The sequence below is a fragment of the Tamandua tetradactyla genome, chromosome 15 (assembly GCF_023851605.1).
Source record: "Tamandua tetradactyla isolate mTamTet1 chromosome 15, mTamTet1.pri, whole genome shotgun sequence".
In the NCBI taxonomy this organism is placed as follows: Eukaryota; Metazoa; Chordata; class Mammalia; order Pilosa; family Myrmecophagidae; genus Tamandua; species Tamandua tetradactyla.
Window position 1 is genome coordinate 73,137,448 of NC_135341.1, and position 22,297 is coordinate 73,159,744.

At 46.6% G+C, this 22,297-nt stretch overlaps 1 protein-coding gene across 3 annotated transcripts in view; it reads left to right on the top strand.

Annotated features, from left to right (window-relative positions):
* The window catches only part of COLQ (collagen like tail subunit of asymmetric acetylcholinesterase), a 67,883-nt gene that overhangs the window by 8,501 nt on the left and 37,085 nt on the right, over positions 1–22,297 (top strand). Inside the window, exon 1 of one of the 3 annotated variants that reach the window (XM_077130415.1) lies at positions 17,239–17,314. The exons of the other annotated variants lie outside the window; for them this stretch is intronic. Coding sequence (XP_076986530.1) covers positions 17,239–17,314 — 76 coding nt within the window. Of the gene's footprint in view, positions 1–17,238; positions 17,315–22,297 lie in introns of those variants that run through there. 3 annotated transcript variants of the gene reach the window in all.

A 22,297-nucleotide genomic window follows, 5' to 3' on the forward strand; every position in this document is an offset into this window, starting at 1 on the left:
AAGGCCTCGACACAAAAGGGTGCTCAGTGGGGCTCAAGGAATAGAAAGGAGGCAGTGTGGCAGGAGCAGAGGGAAAGGGGAGAGCACGAGGTGATGGGGGTTAGAGGGTTTGTCAACATTACGATGAGCCTTGTAGACTATTATTTGCTGTTTGGATCTTATTAAAACGAGAAGGGGAACCACTGGTGGACTTGGGCAGAGAAGTGACATGGTCTGGTGTGTTTGCAAAGGGTCTCTCTTAGGAGGCCCGGGTGGAAGCAGGGAGACCCTAAGACTTAGATGGTAGAGATGAAGGTGCTGAGACATGACTAGCCTGTAATATCTCTGAAATTAAGATATAGTATAAAATCTGTGGCATCTTCAACTATAATCGGCTGTGTATTTTTTTTCTTACCCGTCCATAAAATAATGACATGTCGTAAAACCTATGATGTCTTCAAATCAATGAAATGCAGTATATAGAAAGCAGAGCCCACAGGATTTGCTGGTTGCCAGGACGGAGGTGGGAGAGAAGAATCAAGGATGACTCCTAGGCTTCTGGCCTGACGGACTGGAAGGATGGAGATGCCACTTCCTGCGATGGGAGCAGCTGCAGAATGGAGCAGACATTTGGAATCATAGGAGTTTAGATTGTTATATCTGACATAACTATGAGATGCCTAGGAGGATTAAATGAGGGCATCTGTAAAACACCTGGTTTTATAACTTGCAGGTTAGGAGCCACTAGAGATTGTGAAATCAATTTAAGAAGTTGAGACCAGCTTTAAAAAACAATAATAAAATGAAATAGAATGCAATGAAATAGTCTAGAACTATCAGAGCACATTGCATGTAGTTTAGGCTGAGTATTGATTTGTGGAACTTGTTCCCGTTTTGCAAGTGTGTGGTGTATGTGTGTGTGTGTCAGGTTGAGGTGTGGATTTTCTTTTTTTTGACTGTTGTAGTTAAGAAAGTTTGCAAATCTCTGACGTGGTAGGTGTCCACGGCATTGAAGCTCCCAGATCTTTCCTTACTGAGAGCTCAGCTATGGAAGGGGTTTTGTGGAGAGGAACCATGTTTCAGAACGAATGATAAAGATTTCTCCCAGCCTTTTTAGGAATTATTAACCTTTTCTATTTTAATATATAATCTTAAAATAAAATCTTAAAATTTGGGGGGGTTCCTTCTTTTGGGAACAAAAGTAGTTTATTTGGGAGGCAATGCTAGAAGCACTGGCAGGGCAGTGGGGACATGAGATAGGAAAGGGAAGGCACTGCCTCAGTGTGTGGTAATGAGCAAATAACCACTTAGTGGGCAACTGGGCTGCAGTCTCCTTGGGACTCAGGGGACGAGGAACCAGGGTATTTATCTACCAACCTCCTATGCCTTACCTGTCCCATATTCCTGCTTGCTCCAAGCAAGTTCCCATGCTAGAGAAGCTCTCCTGGCATAGTCATAGGTGCTTTGGGCAGGAAGCTGGAAGCTTGCACGGGGCTGATGAGTGCTGAGGGACACGGGCCAGGAACAGACAGCATCTGCTGTAGATACTTTAGGAGACCAGCTGGGATGGTGCTGGCTCTTATGCAGTTCCCTGCCACATTCACCCCTTCTGGGCATCAGCAGTTACAGCTCAGCACCCCTTCCCCACTGCGATGCTGAAGCTGGGGTCCAGTTGCCTCATGGAGGTACAGTCAACATGAATAAAATTGCCACACATTGAGCACCTTTTGCTTGCTAGACTTTACACATATTATTTTTAATCGTCACAACAAGATGACAAGACAGCCATCAGCGTCCCCACTCAGAGAGGTGAAGTCTCTTCTCTGAGGTTACACAGTTCCAGGGTCAAAATCCTAAAGCAGGCTTTCTGACTCCCCAAGCATTGCCGAGGCCCAACAGCTCAGTGGTTAGGACGCTGCTGGGTTCAAATCCTGGGTTTCCCTTTGCTTTGCGGTCTTAGGCAAATCACTTACCCTCTCTGTGCCTTGGTTTCCTCCTTACCTATAAAGTGGGGCTAAGCTAATACTTTCCTCACAAGGCAGTTGTGAAGATTAAATGGGCCAATCATGAACATAAAGTCCTTCAAATACGGGCCTGGCACAAAATGTGTGATACATAAATATTTTCCATTATAATTTCTAGAACCTCACAATGTCTTTATGCATGCCAAGGGGTGATGGTTTCCCCCCAAAAGACAAAAAACCCCAACAAACACCCAACATAACCTTTTGCTTAAAATATCCAGTGAGTTAAGTTGAAAAAAAGATGTAGGCCAGTCCCAAAAGAAAAAAACACGTTGGCCAAGAAAGGAGACTCTTCTCGTGGTGACCGGGCTTTCCCAGATGGCTTTAAAAATATACCTGGCCCCATTCCATCTCCCAGCCCGGGAGTATTTAGCTCCATTCAAGCCCATACTTATCTCTCCATGGCAACCAACATAAACAGAAGCGTGAGGCCTGCCTTTGGGAGCTGGCGACAGCTGCGGGAGAGGCCCCATGGCTGCTGAGGGCTTTGCACCATAAATCGGACAGGGGCAGTAATGATGCCAGATAAACGGGCTCCACCCCTCCTAGGCTTCCCCACGCCCTGCTCTGTTTCTCCTGCACATCCTGCCTGCTCACCTGGACTTGTCCATATCTCTCTACAAAGTTTGGGGAAAGCCCCAGGAGTTCTCGCGCTGGCGGAGGGTCTGTCCTGGGACAGAGGTTCCAAGAGGGAGCTTCCAGGGGTCTCAGGTCAGGCCTAGGGATCCTCAGGAACCGGGGGACAGGAGGATGGGGTGATGATGGTCAACCTACTTGCAGAAACCCGCCTGCCCGACTGGAGTGCTGCTTCTTTTTTTTTCCTGTGTTTATCTTTTTTGAAAATATTTTTGTCAAGAAATATCCACACGCATGCAGTCCAACCACATTATACAATCAATGGCTCACAATATCATCATAGAGCTGTGTGTTCTTCACCATGATCATTTTTAGAACATTTACATCACTCCAGAAAAAGAAATAAAAAAAAGAACTCATACATCCCATACCCCATACCCCTCCTTCTCACTGAGCCACAGTATTTCAATTTACCCAACTTTTACCCTTTATCTTCCCCTATTATTTATTTTTTATCCTTTATTATTATTATTATTATTATTATGTCCATACCCTGGATAAAAGGAGCATCAGACACAAAGTTTTCACAATCACACAGTCACACTGCACAAGCTATATAGTTATGCAGTCATTTTCAAGAGTCAAGGCTATTGAAACACAATTCAATAGTTTTAGGTACTTTCCCCCAGCCACTCCAATACACCATAAACTAAAAAGGGATATCTATATAATGCATAAGAATAACCTCCAGGATAACTTCTCTACTCTGTTTGAAATCTCTCAGTCACTGAGACTTTGTTTTGTTTCATTTCTCTCTTCCCCTCTTTTAGTCAAGAAGGCTTCCTTAATCCCATCACGCCAGGTCCCGGCTCATCCCTGGGAGTCATGTCCCACGTAGAGGGGAGGGCAGTGAGTTCACCTGCCAGGCTGGCTTAGAGAGACCACATCTGAACAACAAATGAGGTCCTTTGGGGGTGATTCTTAGGCCTAATTTTAGGTAGACTTAGCCTATTCTTTGCAGGAATAGGCTTCATAGGGGTGAGCCCCAAAATTGAGGGCTCAGCTTATTTAGTTGAGCAATAGCTTGCAAGAGTATCAGGAATTCCCCAGATGGAAAAGTTGAATATTTCTTCCTTTCTCCCCAGGCCCCTAGGGGGACTTTGCAAATATTTTTTTATTTTCTGCCCAAATTACTCTGGGATATATTGGGACATTATACTACCCTGCACAAACCAACAGGATCTCACTCCCTATTCAAGATTCCATATACTTACGCTATTCAACTAAACTGACCTTACAAGTTAAGGTAATGCGCTACCCAAAATATAAATTTTGCACCAAATAAACATCTCTCCCTTTAGTCTCAACAGAGGTTAAAGTTTGAAAATATGGGCCATATCATCCTTTACCCTGTATTCTGATTTACTTTAGTTCTGTCCAGATCAGCTTGATTCATATCTCTAGTCGAAGTCTGATCACTTTTTCAACTTTTTAAACATTTGCTGAATGGGGTACTGCTGACTTTCATAGCTTCAGAGCTCTAACTCTGAGTCTCAGGTGTCACCTAAATACACGAAGTTTCAGGGAGTGACCAGGTTATATACCAACAGCTCAGTATCTCAGAATTTAGAAATATCAGTCATAACTCTTGAATAGATGTGACTACTATAAGAGCTTATAATCTAGGACCCTTTACAATAGGCCCCAACCTGATAACCCATCTCTCGACTTCAATTCTCTGGGTTTGTATATTATAGTTAGTCCGTATGAGTGAGGCATGACAGTATTTGTCTTTTTGTTTCTGACATTTCATTCAACATACAGTCAGGTTTCATCACTTAGTTGCATGTCTCACAGCTTCATTCCTTCTTGCAGCTGCTCAGCAGTCCGTCGTAGGTATACACCACGTTCCCCCTTGCTTCTTTCAGTCGTATCATTTTTTTTTTTTTTACATGGGCAGGCACCGGAAATTGAACCACCGTGGCCCTTCAGTCGTATCTTTAGGCCACTGCCATCCATTGTGAATCATGAACACTGCTGACTGGGGTTCTTCTTACTTGACTCTGATTCAGGGTTGTTGGTGGGTTCAGACTTGTTTCCTATATGAGAGTCTTAGGGGGGTGGGGGGCCATTATCACGGCTGGTGGTGTTGACATTGGGTTGTGTTCACACTCACGAGGGCAGGCTCAGTCTCTGAGTCTGTCCCTCTTGCGTGGGTCTCCTGAGGTGCCCACCAAAAGCCTTCCACCTCTACGGTCATCCAGAAATGCTGCACGCTCAGACATCGAGATTAGTGTTTGGGAGTCAGGGAGGCTCGAAGTGAGCCTTTTCCTTCCTGTCCGGTTTCCCAAGAGCTGTGTTGGACACAGTTACAGTAGGGAAATCACTGCTGGGAAAGACGGATGTCCTTGAGGTCAAGAGGGCAGCAGGGCCTGGAGGGAGCTGTGTTGGCTCACGGCACACACTCTCTCACCTCCGCATCTGTCCACACCAAGTGAGGAGAGGGGACCACGCTGGCTTTCTGAGCATGCTGTCCCCAAAGTATGTGAGATAAATGAGTTCTTTTCTCTTCTTGTTTTCTGCAATTACCTGGATCGACTCCTCCCGCCCTCTCCCCTCTGCAGGACGGGCTCAGGAGCTGCTCACCATGGTGATGGCTGCTGAGGCTCTTTGGTTCATGCTCAACTGGATGGTGGTTTGTGGGTGGCAATTTGCCTATTTATTAATATTTTAGGCTTTGGGCACAGTGCTTAGGCGCTGCGATAAAACTCGGGAGAACAGAATTATATCTCTGGCCCTGCCACTCATTCCTGGATCCCATGTATAGTGCTGGACAAGCTATTTGCTTGCTGTGGGATGCAACTTCTACATCTGCAAAATGAAGAGATGGACCAGATATCAAAGATTCTTTTAACCTTAGACTTTCTGTGACTAGGTGGCTAATAACGTGCTTGTAGATTTACATAACTGATGCCGCACAGTGGAGCCTGGCATGTGTTTCTCTTCTGAGCATTGTCAGCTCTGAATCAACATGACGTCCAAGTTAAAGGCATGGAGTTTGTGTTCAGGCAGCCCCGGGGTTAAAGGGCATCTCTAGGAGCCACTAGCTGAGGGATTGTGGTCAAGTGGTTTTGGTTTAATTCATCCGACAACCTAACTTAAGGCACCCATAATCTATTTGTGATGATAAAATAACACAAATGAAATAATTGAGGAGTAAGGCAGACCCCTGTGGTGCTGTCTCAGCATGTACAAGCAGTTGGCACCGGCGTGAGAGCAGAGCAACCAACAAGGAGATGACCCATCTGGACAGTCCTCTGCCATTTATCTGGGCATTTCTTTGGGCCTCAGTTTACTCATCTGTTAAATGGAGAAAATGTTGACAACCCTTAGAGCTGGTGTAGCCAGTACTTACCGTGTACGTGTTATGGGAGTGCCGTGCGAGCTGATGTTCACAGGCTATGTAAAAGTGGAGGAAAGAATACTTTTTGCTTTCTGCTTTAGGTCACAGGTAAAATGTCTTCTGGAAAACAAGAAAACTAACTTACATCTTACACCAGAATAAATTCCAAATGAATTAAGATTTAAATATGAAACTATAAAAGTATTAGACAAAAAGTTGGGAGAACATTTTTTATAATTTTAGTGTGTTTGGGGAAACCTCACAAGTCATAAAAGAAGAGGCTTAGACAACAGACTCTATTACATAAAAATTAAAAATGTGTGCATTTTTAATTCCTTCCATGTAAGAAGATAACTGTTAGAAAAAAAAAAAAACCACCCAATGGAAAAATGAGGAAAAAATACAAATGTCTCTAAAACGTGTGAAAACGTCTTCAACCTCATTCACTACAAGAGAAATGCAAATTAAAACCACTTTTTAAAATGGAAAATACCGTTTTCCACTTATCACATGAGAAAAATTCGGAATGTCTGACATAATGTTGTGCTGGCAAAGATATGTGGAAACAGGCACTCTCGACTATGGCTGGTGGGCAGGAATGTGGGGTGATGAATGACGGAGATGAATTATGCAACATATAAAAATTCCAAATGCACATACTCTTTGATCCAGCAATTCTATTCCTAGATATTTATCTAATGAATGAACTCCCAGACATATATAACGATGCATATAGAAAGTTATTTTATTGCCATTGTTTGCATCAGCAAATGTGTACAAACCACCCAAATGTCCATCAAGAGGGGGCAGACCGAACAAATTATGGTCCTTCCAATTGAAGGAATATTATACAGCCGTGAAAAGAATGTGGATGCATTTTGTTTGGGTATACAGAATAATTTCCTAGAGGCACTATGAAGTGAAGAATACAAGGGGATTCACCGTATGTACTGTATACAACCCTGTGAGTCAAGGGTGGTGGTGGTATAATATACTTACATATTTGCTTGTACAGGAATAAAATATTCCTAGAAGTATACCTAAAACACTAAAAAAAAAAGTTGCCTGTCGGGAAAGGGACTCAGTGGCTGTGGGCAGGGGTGGGACGGAGAGATTTCATGTATTCCCGTTTATACTCTTTGAATTTCGAATCATGTGAATGAATTATCTATTCTAAAAAGACTAAACTGTGCATCATATATATACATACAAAGCAGGTCTCTCATCTGGGGTGGGGACTGAGGTCTTCTGTCTTTAAAAGTCTGTTAGAACCAGGGGACCAAGGGTACTTCAGTGGTGAAATCCTCGCCTGCCATGCAGGAGACCCGGGTTCAATTCCCAGCCCATGCACGTCCCAAACAAACAAGCAAACAAACAAATGAAAAGCCAACCAAACAAAAAAATCAGCACATGGTGCTGCAATAAGGGGATACTCACACGGAAAAAGAATGAAATGTGGCCCCTGCCATGCAGCATATGTGCTGGTTTGAAAGGAAGTATGCCGCCTAAGAAAAGCCATGTTTTAATATAAGTCCCATTTCCTAAAGGTAGAATAATCCCTATTCAATACTGTATGTTTGAAACTGCAATCAAATCATCTCCCTGGTTGATGTGATTTAGTCAGGAATGGTTGTTAAACTGGATTAGGGGACGACATGTCTCCATCCATTTGGGTGGGTCCTGATCGGTTTATTGGAGTCCTATAAAAGAGGAAATATTTTGGAGAAAGAGACTCAGAGAGAGCAACACTACGAAGCAGAGAGTCCACCAGCCAGCAACCTCTGGAGATGAAGGAAAATGCCTCCCGAGGAGCTTCATGAAACCAGAAGCCAGGAGAGAAAGCTAGCAGATGACACCATACTCGCCATGTGCCCTTCCAGCCAAGAGAGAAGCCCTGACTGTGTTCACCATGTACCTTCTCACTTGAGAGAGAAACCCTGAACTTCATCGGCCTTCTTGAACCAAGGTATCTTTCCCTGGATGCCTTTGATTGGACATTTCTATAGAATTGTTTTGATTGGGACATTTTCTCGGCCTTAGAACTGTAAACTAGCAACTCATTAAATTTCCCTTGTTAAAAGCCATTCCATCTCTGGTATACTGCATTCCGGCAGCTAGCAAACTAGAACAGCATACAAAAAAAATAAAAATAAAAAATCTGTTAGAAAAATCTGTTAGAACCAATTGGGAATTGAGACCTCAGAGAATTTCCAGAATGATAGCATCACACAATTAGAGTGCTGCAAAACACTAAGGTTCATTTTGCCATTGAGAAGCTCTGTTTGCTTAATTGAGTCCAAAGGGTCAGAGAACTTTCCTGAGGTCTCCCAGTTTCTGAAACACAGGGATCTGTGTCACTTGGTGAGCCAGCAGGAAGACATGCCTGACAGTGCTGGTGGACAGCCAGGGGACACCGGGGCCCACTTCCCACCTCTCCACCCTGCTGTGGACTCTTGAACAACAAATGCCGGTGGCAGTGGGAGCAGAGATGGCAGGTTCTGGGGAAAGGGTTAAGTGAGCCCTTGGTTTTGAATTACAAGTGCCCATAGAGCTGAAGTGTCACCGTGAAAAAATGGAGATGTGGAAACTTAGCTGCTGGAAACACAGGGTCTTTCCAAGCAGCCACAGTTGTCAGCGGGTGTTGGAAATAACCAGGCTTTTGGGCCCGCTGCAGCTGGAGGATTTCGCCTCTGACCTATGGCTAGGTCTCCCAAATAATCCAACACCCTCTGCCAAGCTGTAGCAGAAGATTTAATAGCACTCACTGATTTATGCCTGTCTCTGTAATCGAATTTAGAGCCAAGGCCCAGCCGGCCAGGATGAGGTTTCTTTATGCTCCCTCAGCTCCTAATAACATTGTCTCCTCCTTCCTCGCTATTTACCACATGCCATTTGGTCAAATTAGAACTTGAACTCAAAAAGCAGATGCCTTCCTTTAGATAAGGTCCAAACAAATTCCCTGTGGGAGGATGGGGGGTAGCTTTATCTCCTTGAATCCTGTGCACAGAGGAGTCATTTTTGATAGATGACATAAAATAATGGCAAATGCAAGAGGGTTGTCACTTATCCTTGCAACCGGAGCAGGATTTTCTTCCTCAAGGCATCCCCAAGGGGAGCAGAAGAGAGCATGCTTTAGGTGTCATTTGCGGGGATTCACTTACCTGCCCAAGGTCTTAGGAAGTGTGGTTGGCAGGCTCCCACAGTCCACACTGGTGTCCAAGCTCTTGGCAGCTTCAGGGACCCCCAGATTTGGTCAACAAAGGTTTTGGACCCCACCAGCTCCCAGCCCTATCTCTTGTGGTGAAATCTCCTGTTGCTCACTGCGCTGGTTTGAGATTGTTATTTATGTACCCCAGAAAAGCCATGTTCTTTATCCGAATCCAATCTTGGGGAGCAGATTTACTGCAGGGTGGGATCTTTCTGAGTAAGTTGTTTCCACAGAGATGTGATCACTGGTTGTGGTTGAAACCTGCTGATTAGGTTGTTTTCATGGAGAGCTGCCTCCACCTATTCATGGTGGCTCTTCATCTGCTTACCAGTGTCCTTTAAGAGGAAACCGTTTTGGAAAAGCTTCAGAGCCAATGCAGAGACGTTTGGAGATACAGAAAGAAAATGCTCCCAGGAAAGCATTTCAAAGTAGGAGAAAAAGGCAGCAGATGTCGCCATGTGCCTTCCCAGGTGACAGATAAACCCTGAATGCCATCGGCCTTTTCCTCAGTCAAGGCTTCTTTCTCTAGATGCCTTAGTTTGGACATTTTTATGGCCTTACAACTGTAAACTTGTAACTAATAAATTCCCCTTTATAAAAGCCAACCCATTTCTGGTACATTGCATTTCCGGCAGCTTTAGCAAACTGAAACATCCACATAAAAAACTTCAATTTAATTTTTTTTTAAATGAAAAATTTCAAACATTCAAGAAAGCAGAAAGAATTGCCTAGGGGACATCAATACACCAGCCCATACATTCTTCTACAATCATTAATATTTTGATACATTTACTTGATCACCTGTCTGTTCACCTAACCACCCATCTTGTTTTATTTGATTTTACTTGATGGTTTCAAAGTGAATCACAGATCTGGTTCTCACTTTAAAGGGTAAACTCTTCAACAGGGAAGGTAAGTGTATGTTTCATTGGAGGCCACGAGCAAACATTCATGAACCCTCTCTATGGCTGGGATAGTTTCGGATCAGGGTAGGGGTAACGGGGTCCCAGGGACATGCTGACACGAGGACCCAGGGGACTCACCAGCCTCCTAAAACACCCTCGGGTTTCCTCGAGAACATGAGCTTCCGAATGGATGAGAGCTGGGCTCAAGTCTGTGGGGCTGAGTGTCAGGACGGCAACTGGAACTGTCTACCATCTGAGTTCACAATCCCAAACCCGGCCCCTCCAAACCCTGGAGATGAGTCATTGTAAGGTTGGATGAGAAAGGCATGGTTCTGGGTATGGGTAAACCCCTCCCACCCCATGTTCTGCAGACAACACCTCTGGCTCCTTTAGGTGTTTCCTTGGTTTCCTGCTCCTGTGGTAGGAGAGAGAGGTCACTGCTTTCTGCTGATAACAGGATCTCCTAAAGCCTCCAGAGTCAGACAGCTCATTCGGTCCTGGCTTTATATCTACTGCTTGTGCATGGTCTTTGGTGCATCTCTTGGTCTCTCTAAGCCTGTCTGAAGATGAGGATAATAGTATAATACAGACGTCGTGGGTGTTGGTGTGCGGGATCAGTAAGGGTGGTGGACACTCGCTCCATGTTTTCCATTGTTGGCTCCTCAGCTGTTGGAGTTCAGCTGCTATTGCTGCTGCTTTTCTCCTTCCTTGGGCCTCTGTCCTGTGCATCGGTGCACTCCGCACCCCGCGGGGGAGGAGGCCCTTCCCTCGGTGGAGCAACGCAGCCCCAGCCAGGCCACCCATCCGTGGGCCTAGAAAAAAGGCATCCATTGCCCGTGCAGCGCCTCCCCATCCCTCCTCCGCCCGCCCCTGAGCACTGGCTGGTCACCAGGGGTCCTGGTGACCTCTTCTGCCTGCTCCCCCTGAGTTCCTTGGGTCTGCAGCCTGGAGGACAGGCTGACTGAGGCCCCGTGGTCAGTGTGGGACGCACCCACCCTGATGTCCGAAATCTCTCACATCTCAGAGCCAGTTGGAGGGCGGAAAGAAATGGCTCTTGAGCAAAGTGCCACCATGAGATTGTCTCTTTGCGAAACACAGACCTGACTTTTCCTATTTCCTCTTTAAGCCTTTTCGTTTCTCCTCTGGCTTCAGAGCCAAGACCAAACACCTTACTTCCCCTGTAAAAAGCTCCATGTATTCCAATTATCGCTGTTCCTTTTCCCCCAAAAGACTTGCATGTCAAAACTACAAAAGTAATGCAAGGAGTGGGCCGCAGTAGCTCAGCAGAGTTCTCGCCTGCCATGCTGGAGACCCGGGTTCGATTCCTGGTACCTGCCCATGCAAAAACAAACAAGCAAACAGACAAAAATGTAATGCAAGGCCGATGTAAAATAACGTCAGCCAATTCATAGGACTATGAAGACAAAAGAGAACGCTTACTTCATGCCCTCCCACCTCCAATTCACATCCCGCTTTCCAGAGAAAACCACCCTGAACAGTGCTGCTTGGGGGATTCAGAAGTGATTTTTAGCACAGTTACATCAGTAGAGAGTTAAGGGAAACTGAGGCAGACAAGTTCGACCATTCCACAGTCCAGGAAACCTGACCAAGCACAATGCTCTGAGACTCTGTTTCCTCATTTGTAAGAAAGCAGTGGTGAGAGCAGCATTACAGGGCTGTGAGGGTTCAGTGAGATAAGGAATGGAATGGAAGTCAGTACAGCTTATGGTACTTTCCAGGTGTAATAGATAATAGTGCTTGTCTCCACTTCTCAACTCCTTCCTAAACCCTTTCTATAGGGCCACATTCTCCACTTTATATTTAAAAGGGTTAAGGAAGAGGGAAAGAAGAGGCGTAAATGGCTTAGGGTGGAGATGAGGTGGGGGGAAATCCTATTCACTTGTGCCTAAGCCCTTTCCCAGTCACCTTTCCTACTTACCTTATTTGGCAAATGAGTTTAGAACCTACATCCCCATCAACCCCCCACACTGCCACCCCCCGCCCAGCCCCCAGTGGACCTCTGAAATTGAAAATCAAAATCCAGTGAAACTCAGTGTCTTGGGTTTATTTTTAAGGCTAGATTTTGATATCCAAGGGCCTTGGTCTCTTACCATCTGATAAGGATGTAGGATTGTGGTAAAGGATGATATATAAATATGACCATTCCATGTCTCAGACTTTCTGTGAAAGGCCCCATTTCAAACATTCTGTTCTGTCATCAGAATGACAGTTCTCATTTGGCTAAATTGGAGAGAAAGTTCTCCATCCTTCTAAAGCACAATGCTCTGGGTAGAATGCCTGTTTAATGAGGCCAACATGTTGAGCCGTGACTTGGCCTCATAGGCAGGGGAAGGACAGCAGTGTGACTTCACTTTCAGGAGCCAAGAGCAGCTGAGTTTGAGCCCCGTGGAAAGGCTGGCTCCCCTGTCCTTTAGAGATTAGGATTGATGCCTGTATTAGTTAGTCACGTTGTTCCAAACCATGGTGTGTAATGTCAGAAACACCCAGAGAGCTTGAGAAGACACAGCTGGCTGGGCCTTAATCCCGGAGTTTCTAATTCAGTAGATTTGGAGTGCAACTGAGCATTTGCATTTTTAATAGCTGCCAGCTGCTACTGCTGTTCCAGACATCGCACATTGAGAACTACTGGGTTAGGGTATAATGCTATTCCTTGCAACAAACAAACCAACATTTTAGTGCCTTGATATAATCACAATTTTTTTTTTTTTTTGCTCACCTGACAGTCCAGGGTTCCTAGTTGGGGGCAGCTCTCCTCCACTCTGAGATTCAGGGACACAGGCCCTTTCCTTCTGTGGCTCTGCAATCCTGTAGGGTTTTAATCCTCAGCTTTCAGGCGAGAAAAGTCACTCACCCCTGTGTGTATGCAGATGGTCAGGAAATGCAGCCATTTCTCAGTGATCGCTCTGGCCTGTGGAAGGGAGAGTGCACACTGGGGGGTGGGGCGTGGCTAGCCATCTCTGCACAGCCGAACTCTGAGGAGGTCTGTAGTGACAGTGGGGAAGAGTAGGGACAGCTGGGGACCTGACGAACGATCCCCCGGGGGTTGGGAAAGATGGCCTCTAGGACAACAACTCTGCCCAGGGCTGTGTGCAAGATTTCTTTTGAACTTTGATTTCAATTCTGTACCAAATGTGTGATCTGGGTCAAATGACCCAGCTTCTCCAAGAGTCTGTTTTCTCCTCTGTAAAGTGGGGATAATCACACTGTGAGTATTAAATGCAATAATGCATGGTAAGTACTGGACCCAATCACTGCCGTGGTTTCATCATGAGGATTTTGTCAAATAAGGGTCGGCAAGGATGTGGCACACGGGCCGCTCCTTCCTCTAGTCTCAGGGAGGATGATACTAACAAGACATCGCTCTCTTTCCCCAGAGGCCTTTTTAACAGTGTTCCAGGCAATCTGCACCAATCAGTTTGCATTGGCAGATGAAATGAAAACTATTTGTCCTCCTAGGCTAGAACGAGGATTACTCAGCTCCGTAAATTGGCTGCATAGCAAAGGCTTGGCACATAGTAGGTTTGTAGTCTTAAATAAATAAATGCTTGTGGTCTTAAATAGAATCTGTTAGAGGACTCTCTTGGGTAACCAAGATCATTGGGTCTAGAGATGGAACCCTCTTCTGCCAAGCCTACTCTTCTGCCTGCTCAGGATTGGGGACTGGATGGCAGACTTGAGGTGCCCCAAGGCTGGTGAGACCCTAGACTCGGCTCCTAAGTAGGCAGATGTCTTTGCCTCTAGCTGGGGACTCTTTCTGTCTCAGTGCCCCTCTCCTTCTGCCACTCTCTTTTCTGTCTCAGTCTATTCTCTCTGTCTGTATGTCTCCCTATCTCTAACTCTGTCTCACCCTTGTTTCTGTCTTTCGGAGCACTAACAGGTGAATTTCCTTAAGCCAAATGCCTGGATGCATGTTTTGATTCCTTGTAACTTTGGCCAAGTGTTCCAGCCTGGGATTTAAGAACCCTAATCTCCAGCTTGGCATGGCCAGCAATCTGCTGTGTGACACTGAGCAACTCACTTCCCTCTCTGGGCTTTGTTCCTCTCATTTGTGAAAAGGGGAACGTTGGGCCAGATGAACTCCAAGACCTTTCCAGCTCTGGCTTCTACAGGGGCTGTGATTCCTGAAATCTAGATGGTCCCCACAGGGGACCTGGACAGGGATGATCAGAGGATTACCTACCCCTTTCACCCCCTGCTGAACACTCCCAGCCCTCGGGGCAGCCGGTTAGCCGAGTTCCTTTGGGGGCCCTTGCCCAGTTACCAGCTCACCACCAGAGCTGCCTGCAAAAATTTAATTCACTACAAAATTTTCTGGGACTTCCTGCAGCTGTCAGCAGGTGTCATATTCACAGTATCTTGTCTTAATTGTGGTTCTGGGATTCATCAACCAAGTCAGGAGACTACTTCTGGGATGTGGCTTCCCTGGGCAGTGTTCCAGACACTCCTGTCCCCACCACTGCTGCATACAGGCCTGTTCCCTGCCATTCTGGGGCCAGAGTCTGCCTCCTGCTGCTCTTCCGACCCTAACCATGCACAGAGTTTACAACTAGAGGCAAAGACCTCTGCCTGTTTAGGGGCAGAGTCCAGGACTCCACAAGCCCTGGTGTGCATGTACCCTCACCAGCATGCTCCTGGTGCTCCTCAGGCATCGGCCCCAAAAGGCAAACCAGGGCCTGGGTGGAACAGACATTGCTGGGCAGGACTTTTCTGGGCACTCACGCACCCTGAACTTGGTGTGGGGTGGGTGAGAACAGAACGGGGCTATTCTAGCTTGCTAGCTGCCGGAATGCAATATACCAGAAACAGAATGGCTTTTAAAAAGGGGAATTTAATAAGTTGTTAGTTTACAGTTCCAAGGCTGAGAAAATGTCCCAATTAAAACAAGCCTATAGATATATCCAATCTAAGGCATCCAGAGAAAGATACCTTGGTTCAAGAAGGCCAATGAAGTTCGGGGTTTCTCTCTCAAGTGAGAAGGCATTTGGTGAACACGGTCAGGGTTCCTCTCTCATCTGGAAGGGCACATGGTGAACATGGCATCATCTGCTAGCTTCTTCTCCTGGCTTCCTGTTTCATGAAGCTCCCCAGGAGGCATTTTCCTTCTTCATCTCCAAAGGTCACTGGCTGGTGGACTCTGCTTCTTGTGGCTATGTCATTCTGCTCTGCTGTCTGAATCTCCCATTTTCCAAAATGTTTCCTCTTTTATAGGACTTCAGAAACTAATCAAGACCCACCCAAATGGGTGGAGACATGTCTCTACCTAATCCAGTTTAACAACCACTCTTGATTAAATCACATCTCCAGGGAGATGATCTAATTACAGATTCAAACATCCAGTATTGAATAGGGATTATTCTGCCTTTGCGAAATGGGATTTTGATTAAAACATGGCTTTTCTAGGGTCCATACATCCTTTCAAACCAGCACAGGAGCCTTATCTGCAGCAATTTTGTCCAGCCCAACTTTCTGCCATTTGTACTGCCTTTGGGAAGTGAGTGGCTGTGTTACATCACCTCCTCTGTGCTTGGTTTGTTGGGGTCAAAGAAATGCTCAGAGTGGACAATCTGGAGCAGACAAGCATGAGAAAGGAGCAGAAAGATGTGCACAAGCTTGGGTCTGGGCAAAGGTAACAGCACACTGGGGCTCCTGGCAGTTCCATCTGTGGCTGTCAGGCAGGGCAGGTCCGTTCACAGATGGGGAGCGTGGTGGCTCGAGCCCCCAGTCAACTCCGGTTCCATGGCTGTGTGGCTGGATTTGGGCTTCTAGGTTCTTGGCTACTCTGTGAGAAAGAATTCAGGGCACAGCACAGATTAAGCAAGCAGGTAGAAAATGTATTTAGTACATATGTGAGAAGAATGTCCAGCTGCTCTTGAAAGAGGAAAGAGGCAAGAGGTGCGTTAATACTGTGGCGAGAGTTTGTTTTTATAGTTTTTCTGTTTCTTTTGTAAGTTTTTACTAGTTATTTCATTGCTTTCTCTCTCTTCCTTTTTTGCTGAAGCCTGATCCTTGATAACTCCTTCAGGCTCCAGGTGCTGTTTTCTGTTGCCAGGGATTGTTTACTACCGTTTTCCCCAGAGGTATCTTTTTTCTTGAGGCTTGACTGCTCTCTGGAATTTGCCCTTTGCTTCTTAGCCAGCCATCGCCCTAATTCTAACCCTGCCTCAGCTGTGCACAAACCATCTTCTCGCTGCTGGGTCTCTTGTCCTCTTGTGATTGTGTATGTGTAGGGTTATTATTGTCCCTGAAGTGGTGGCACAGCTCTGATGGGTCTAAAGGCCCATTCCCAGTTCAGTAGGGACTTGCAGAAGAGCTGGAGATGATACGTGAGAGGGTCGGGATCCTCTGGTTATGGACCTCCTGCAGTTTCTGGAGCTCAGTGTGCCTGTTCTAGAGCTGCACTGGTCTGAGCGTGGTCCTGAGCCAGCAGCATCTGCATGCCCTGGGAGTTGGCTGGGAATGCAGAATCTCAAGCCCCACCCCAAGTCTATTGAATCAGTGTCTGCATTTTCCTCAATGCCCAAGTGACGCGTGTGCACATCAGTTGGAGAAGCAGTGGGCTAGCTGATAGGCTCTCAGGCCTAGGGTTCTCCGTGATTTAGCTTTGGAGCACAGAATCCAAGACTGCTGTGTCTGTAAGGGAACCTGGAGAGCCTTTCTCCCTGCCCCTTTAGTCTCCAGATTAGGGCCAGGAAGGAAAAATGGAGTGGGATAGGTCATAGAGTGAGGGAGTAGGTGTTTCTCCAAGATACTAACCCCTCTCCTACCCAGAAAATAGCCCAGCAACCTCGGCCTTGCCGAACAGAGCGGGAAACCCATTAGAAAGAGGAAAATGTCCTTTGCATTCTCCCAACCTCACCTGCACCCTGGCTGAGCACACGCTTGGTCCCCCAAACCCTGGCTTGTGCAGCTCCTTTGGGAGGCCAGATTAGAGCAGCCCGCCTGATCCTGCTGGCCCCCGCACCCATGGCATTTGGGGCAGAAGTAACATCAAAGCAGGGATTGGCTGGATCCCACCCCAAATGCCAAGCAAGCCAGGCACTGGGAGCCCTTGGGGGCGTGACAAATCTCAGCCTGTCTCAAGCTGGTGTTCCCTGGCCAGTCCACCTTGGGCCTTGTCCCACTATGACTGGCCCATCTTTCAGCCTCTCACATCTGCTCACCATTTCAGGACTGCTCTGCTACTCAACCTGCTGCTTGGGTGAGTTGTGTGTGTGTGTGTGTGTGTGTGTGTGTGTGTGTGTGTGCGTGCGTGCATTGTTTTGGAAAAAAAGACCCTTGGAAAGCAGATTTGTTCTGGAAGCTTTCAGCAGCCTTTAAATTTTGAACTCCCCAGCCAGTGTTGGAATTGCAACATAAAGGGGGTTTGGCAGTGGACTTGGTAGAGATTGGTATCCATGCTTGTGTCCCTGAATTTGGGGTGGCAGGCAGGGAGTTGCTGCTCCTTTGGTGAGGGCTCCTTTCATTGGCTTTGAAGTAAAGTCACGTTCCATGGCCTGTGGCTGTCCCTGGCGGTGGGTGGCCGAGACACTCTCCATCATTCTCCAGGCTCACTGGCTCAGGTCTTGTGGTTCACATCCCAGAGGCAGCAGTTCCCAAACTGCAAAATCATTTTCTCTTTGGCTGTGTCCTCCGTTGCCCACCCCTCCCCCCTGCCCCGTGCCCGTTCAGGGCAGATCGGAAGATGGCAAACTTCTACCAGGGGTCTTTCAGAGAAATCCTTCAACTTTTAGAATCAGAATTTTATTTTCAAGATGTGTGTGTTATGTGTGTCGGGGTTGAAGGGAAGCCGGTGTAGCCTACTCTGGACCATGTGAATAAGGAAAAACTTTGGGCAGATTGCAGACTGTTCTCAGTACTTCCTTGTAACTGAGCTGTCTATCTCACGGTCAGAGCACATGGTGATGCTGTCAGGGTGTGATTTTCACTGTCTCTTTTCTGCCGCTTCTCCTTCTAGTGGAATTCCCAATAGGCAGTGAAAGGCCCCAAAAAGCAGGAGGAGGTGAAAGCAGAGTCTGAAGAGTCCGCCAAATGGATAAGCAGTTGTAGAATAGTTAACCTATGGCTGCACTTGTAATTTTCTCAACCTGTGCAGGCAGGGTGTTTCTGTCATTTCTTTCCATTGGTGGCTTCTAATGGCACATTTGATTGATTGGAGGTGGGGTCTGCTTGTAAACAGAGATGCACATGGGCAAATGGTAATGCTGGGGTCATATTTATAAAACAGAATCTTGATGATGCCCTTATTTTACAAATGAAAAAAACTGAGACTCAGACTGGGGCAGTGAATCCTTCAAGGTCTCATGGCCACTTGCACCCAGATGCATACTTCTAAATCCCAGTCCTTCTATTTCCAATAGCAAGTTAGAGTGAATCAGGGATTTCCAGGAATGCGCCTCACTTTTCTTGAAATAACACATAGCAAAGAGTCTCCTCTTGAAGAAGGGGTGGGTATTGCATCCAAAGGACAAACCAGCATCAACATCAGCAAAACAAACAAACAAACAAACTTTTGCTAAAAGCTGCATCATTCTCAGGATTATTTCTAACTGAGGCAGTGACCACGTCCCGTATGAATTTGGTATCTTTAAGTCAGGGCAAGCAGTCCCCAAATTCCGAGATGGTTGGCATTTCCAAGGCAGCTGCCTGGGGCTGAGCCACACGGCACGCCCAGCTTTCTACAGGCTCCACGCACATACACACATGGTTGTTTCCATTACAGTGGAGCCTGCTGGGTCTTTTCCAGCCTAGACCTGAGCTCAGACACGATTCCACGGAGGCAGCAGGGTCCTGAGAGAGACCCACCGGCCACTCGGATGACACCAAAATAGACATGTGAAGTCCTGGCTTAGTTGACCAGGGAGGGAAGCTGTTTCCAACCATGTCCACCTGATGGAAATATTCTGAGCCGGAATGAGCTGTAAATAAACCAGACTGTGCTAAAAACAAATAGCTCCAGGGAGTTCAGGGAGGAGGAGGGCAGAAATAGATGGCCTTCACCTGCTGGAAACGAAGTAGGTCAAGGGGGAAGGGTGAGAATGGATTAGGGAGGAAGCAAACGTGGATGCCTTGCAAGAAAAACACTGATAATTTATGTTCCCTGAAGAGTCCTCCAATTTCCGGGAAGAAATAAAGCATTTCTTTACATGACATTTCATTGGTGGAAGCCACACAGGGTAGGGGGTGAAGGGAGGCATTGGAGACCCTATATGGTCTGGAAAATGAAATGCTGGTGAATGAAATTTAGCCATGGGGACCTGCCAGTCCCCCAGGCTGGGACAGTCTTTGAGAAAACTGCAGCCTTAGACCTTATTAGCATTCTGCTGAAGCAATAGAGAAACTGCAGCCGAGGGGCCTGGAAGGGGTTCTGGAGTGTTGGTGCATGTCTCCCAGTTTTCCTTACGTAAATGCCCAAGGTACCTGGAGGAGCTACCTGGAGCTGCCCACACTTGTCTTATTGAACATTCTAGAAAGAAATTTGGAGAAACCTCTAGAAGAACATCATGGGCATTAATGTCAAGCTGTACAACTATACAGCTCTATGATTTTACTATTTTACTATTGAGCAAGAGAAGAGCAACCCATGGCCGCTGGAGCTGGCCCGGCTTTCACAGCTAGGCCCTGGTGTTCTCCCGTTAAACCTAAACTATTTCACAGAACACCGACTACCGACAGAGTCGCCCTGTGCCTGTGATGTAGTGAGACAAAAACAAGACCGCTCTGAGACCATGTCTGATTTTAGACCATAAAAAACTATTACCCCAACCACAAAATTATCAAATATCCCGATTCCTTGCTAGGAATGCTTCCCTTAGTCTTGCTGTCTCCTTCTCACCTTCTAGATCAGATGTATTAGGGTACCGATTATAGAATAGCCCCCGTTTCCTCACAGCATCCAGTCCAGAGCAGAACCTCACTTCCTCACGGTCTCCCCCAAAATCACCTAGCAGAAGCCCAAATCCTATGATAAATCTATTCTAACACTGAGATGCACTATGATTCCCCACGGTGAGTGTTCGCTCTTCTTGCAATGAGACAATAAACCCAACTTTGTTCAACTACAGATATATTCCTGGTTGTCTTTGGTTGGAGGTCTCAAGTAATTGTTACAAGGATCCCTTGCCTTTCTTCTTAGCTCCTGGCCCCTAACCTTACCTCTGTGCTGTTGTGGTGTACTGGTTAAGAGAAAGGGCTCTGGAGTCAGACTGCTGTGGTTTAAATCCTGGCTCTGCTATTTTGTGGTAGAATAACATCAAGTAAGCTGCTTAGCTCCTTTTTGTCTCAGCTGACTTGCAAAATGGGAGTTTTCCACTGCTGCTGGTCATAGTACATACCTCTTAGAGCTGTTGTGAAGACAAGGTGAGATTATATATGGGATGTGCCTAAATGGTACATGTCATTTGTGGAGTTCCTAGTGTGTGCCAGGTACCGCACTAGACCATGGGGGCATAAAACCAGCCTGCTCCCTCCCAGAGAGTACTGTTTAGAAAGGGACTTACAAGTAAACAGTCTTAGCACCGTGTATAAGAGTGAACATATTGGTATACCCAGAGAAAAATATGGCAGGGCCACTGGCCTGGGAAGTCAAAGAAAGCTTCCTGGTGGAGAAAGCACCTGAATGGTTCTTGATGAATAAGTAAGAGAATCAGGGGTAGGGCTAGCTTTCTGGGAGGGAAGAAGGTGGGTCATGGGCAGCAGGGCCCTGGTGGCTGCTGGACCTCCACAGGTCTCACCATCTAAGTCAGAGGCCACCACTTAGGCATCTTCCAGCCTTTAGCAAAACCTGGCCCAGTGTCTGGCACAAGTGTGTGTTCAAATGAATTCATGTCTAACAACAACTTTGGCAACTTCTGCCACAGACCAGTGCCTCCTCTGTATTTTCTCTGACCGCTGTTGATTCATCCTCTTCTTTCTCTTCCAACACAGCCCCAAGTTTCTTTCTTGTCAGTTATGTTTGCACCAGTCCCTTCCTTCCTGTCCTCTCTACTTCTTCTTCCATGTGCATGCACACAAGTGCTGACTCCATGCTTGGCCTCCATTCTCTAAACTCTCCCTTGCCCCACCTTTCTGGCACACAGTCTTTCCAAGTACCTCTTTGATCCTGTCACTCCCTTACTCAGTACCTTCTGTGGCTCCCTACTCCTTTCTGAATAAAGCCCAACCCCCTTCATGGGGCATCTGTGCAATCTAGCCTCACATGAACTTTCCAGCCTCCCTCGCCATTCCATGCCTTGTTCTTATAAGTGACCCCTTTCCAGTTAGGCCAACATCTGGAAGTTTCTTGCTTCTGGACTCTATTTGATATATTTTGGGGTACCTTCCTGCCCTTGCCCCTTCTGTGGGCATCTCCTCCCAAAGCCTCTGTTGAACTAGAACAGATCCCGAGATCCTGCTAAGATTGGTCTGGGGCCAGAGTGCAGTCATGTCAATGACTGTACCTGGTTGGTCAGTACGTGTAGGGCATTCAGATTCTCAGGCATGGATATTTGAAATAAGAGCCACAAAAGGATGTGTCAGACAAAGTAGATACTTGAGGTAAAAAGTCAAGTCAAGGCCATACTGGGGCAGTTAACATGGGGTAGGGATGAGTGGGGCAGGGGACGACTGAAGATGCAGAAGACGTCAGATTGGTGTGTGAACAGAGAGAAGTATAAATGGGAAAGAGGAAGGGAAGAAGGAAGAGAGGGAGAGAGAGAGGAACACAAGGAGAGTGCACATCCCTATCAGTGTCTTGGTTCCAGTGCCTTCTGAAATCTATTAGCTTTACAAATAAAGCTCCCCTATCCCCTGAGTCAGGGTGAGTGGGCCTCTCCCTCTGGTCATCAGAGTAGCCCTGAACAGAACTCTGAGTCTCTCTGTGCCATTCCTTCCTCTCCTTGGGAGCTTTCCCTTCTTCCTTCACACCCCCACCCCCTACCCAGTCCTTCCATGCTAGCTCGATTAGCCATGACTTTCCCAGATATTGCCTGGATCTGGAAGACTTTCTGTCTGAACCTTCCCTGATCTTCCAGGACCAGCACAGATACCACTTTTTCCAGAAAGCCTCCGTGTCCATCCAGTTGTTGGTCACCTCTTGATCTTCTGATTTCAGCACTGCTTATATGGCCTGGAGCAGATGCTGCTATGGTGTTGGGGTTCCACCTTCTGTGGAACTGTTTGTGGCTGAACCAATCACAATGAATGA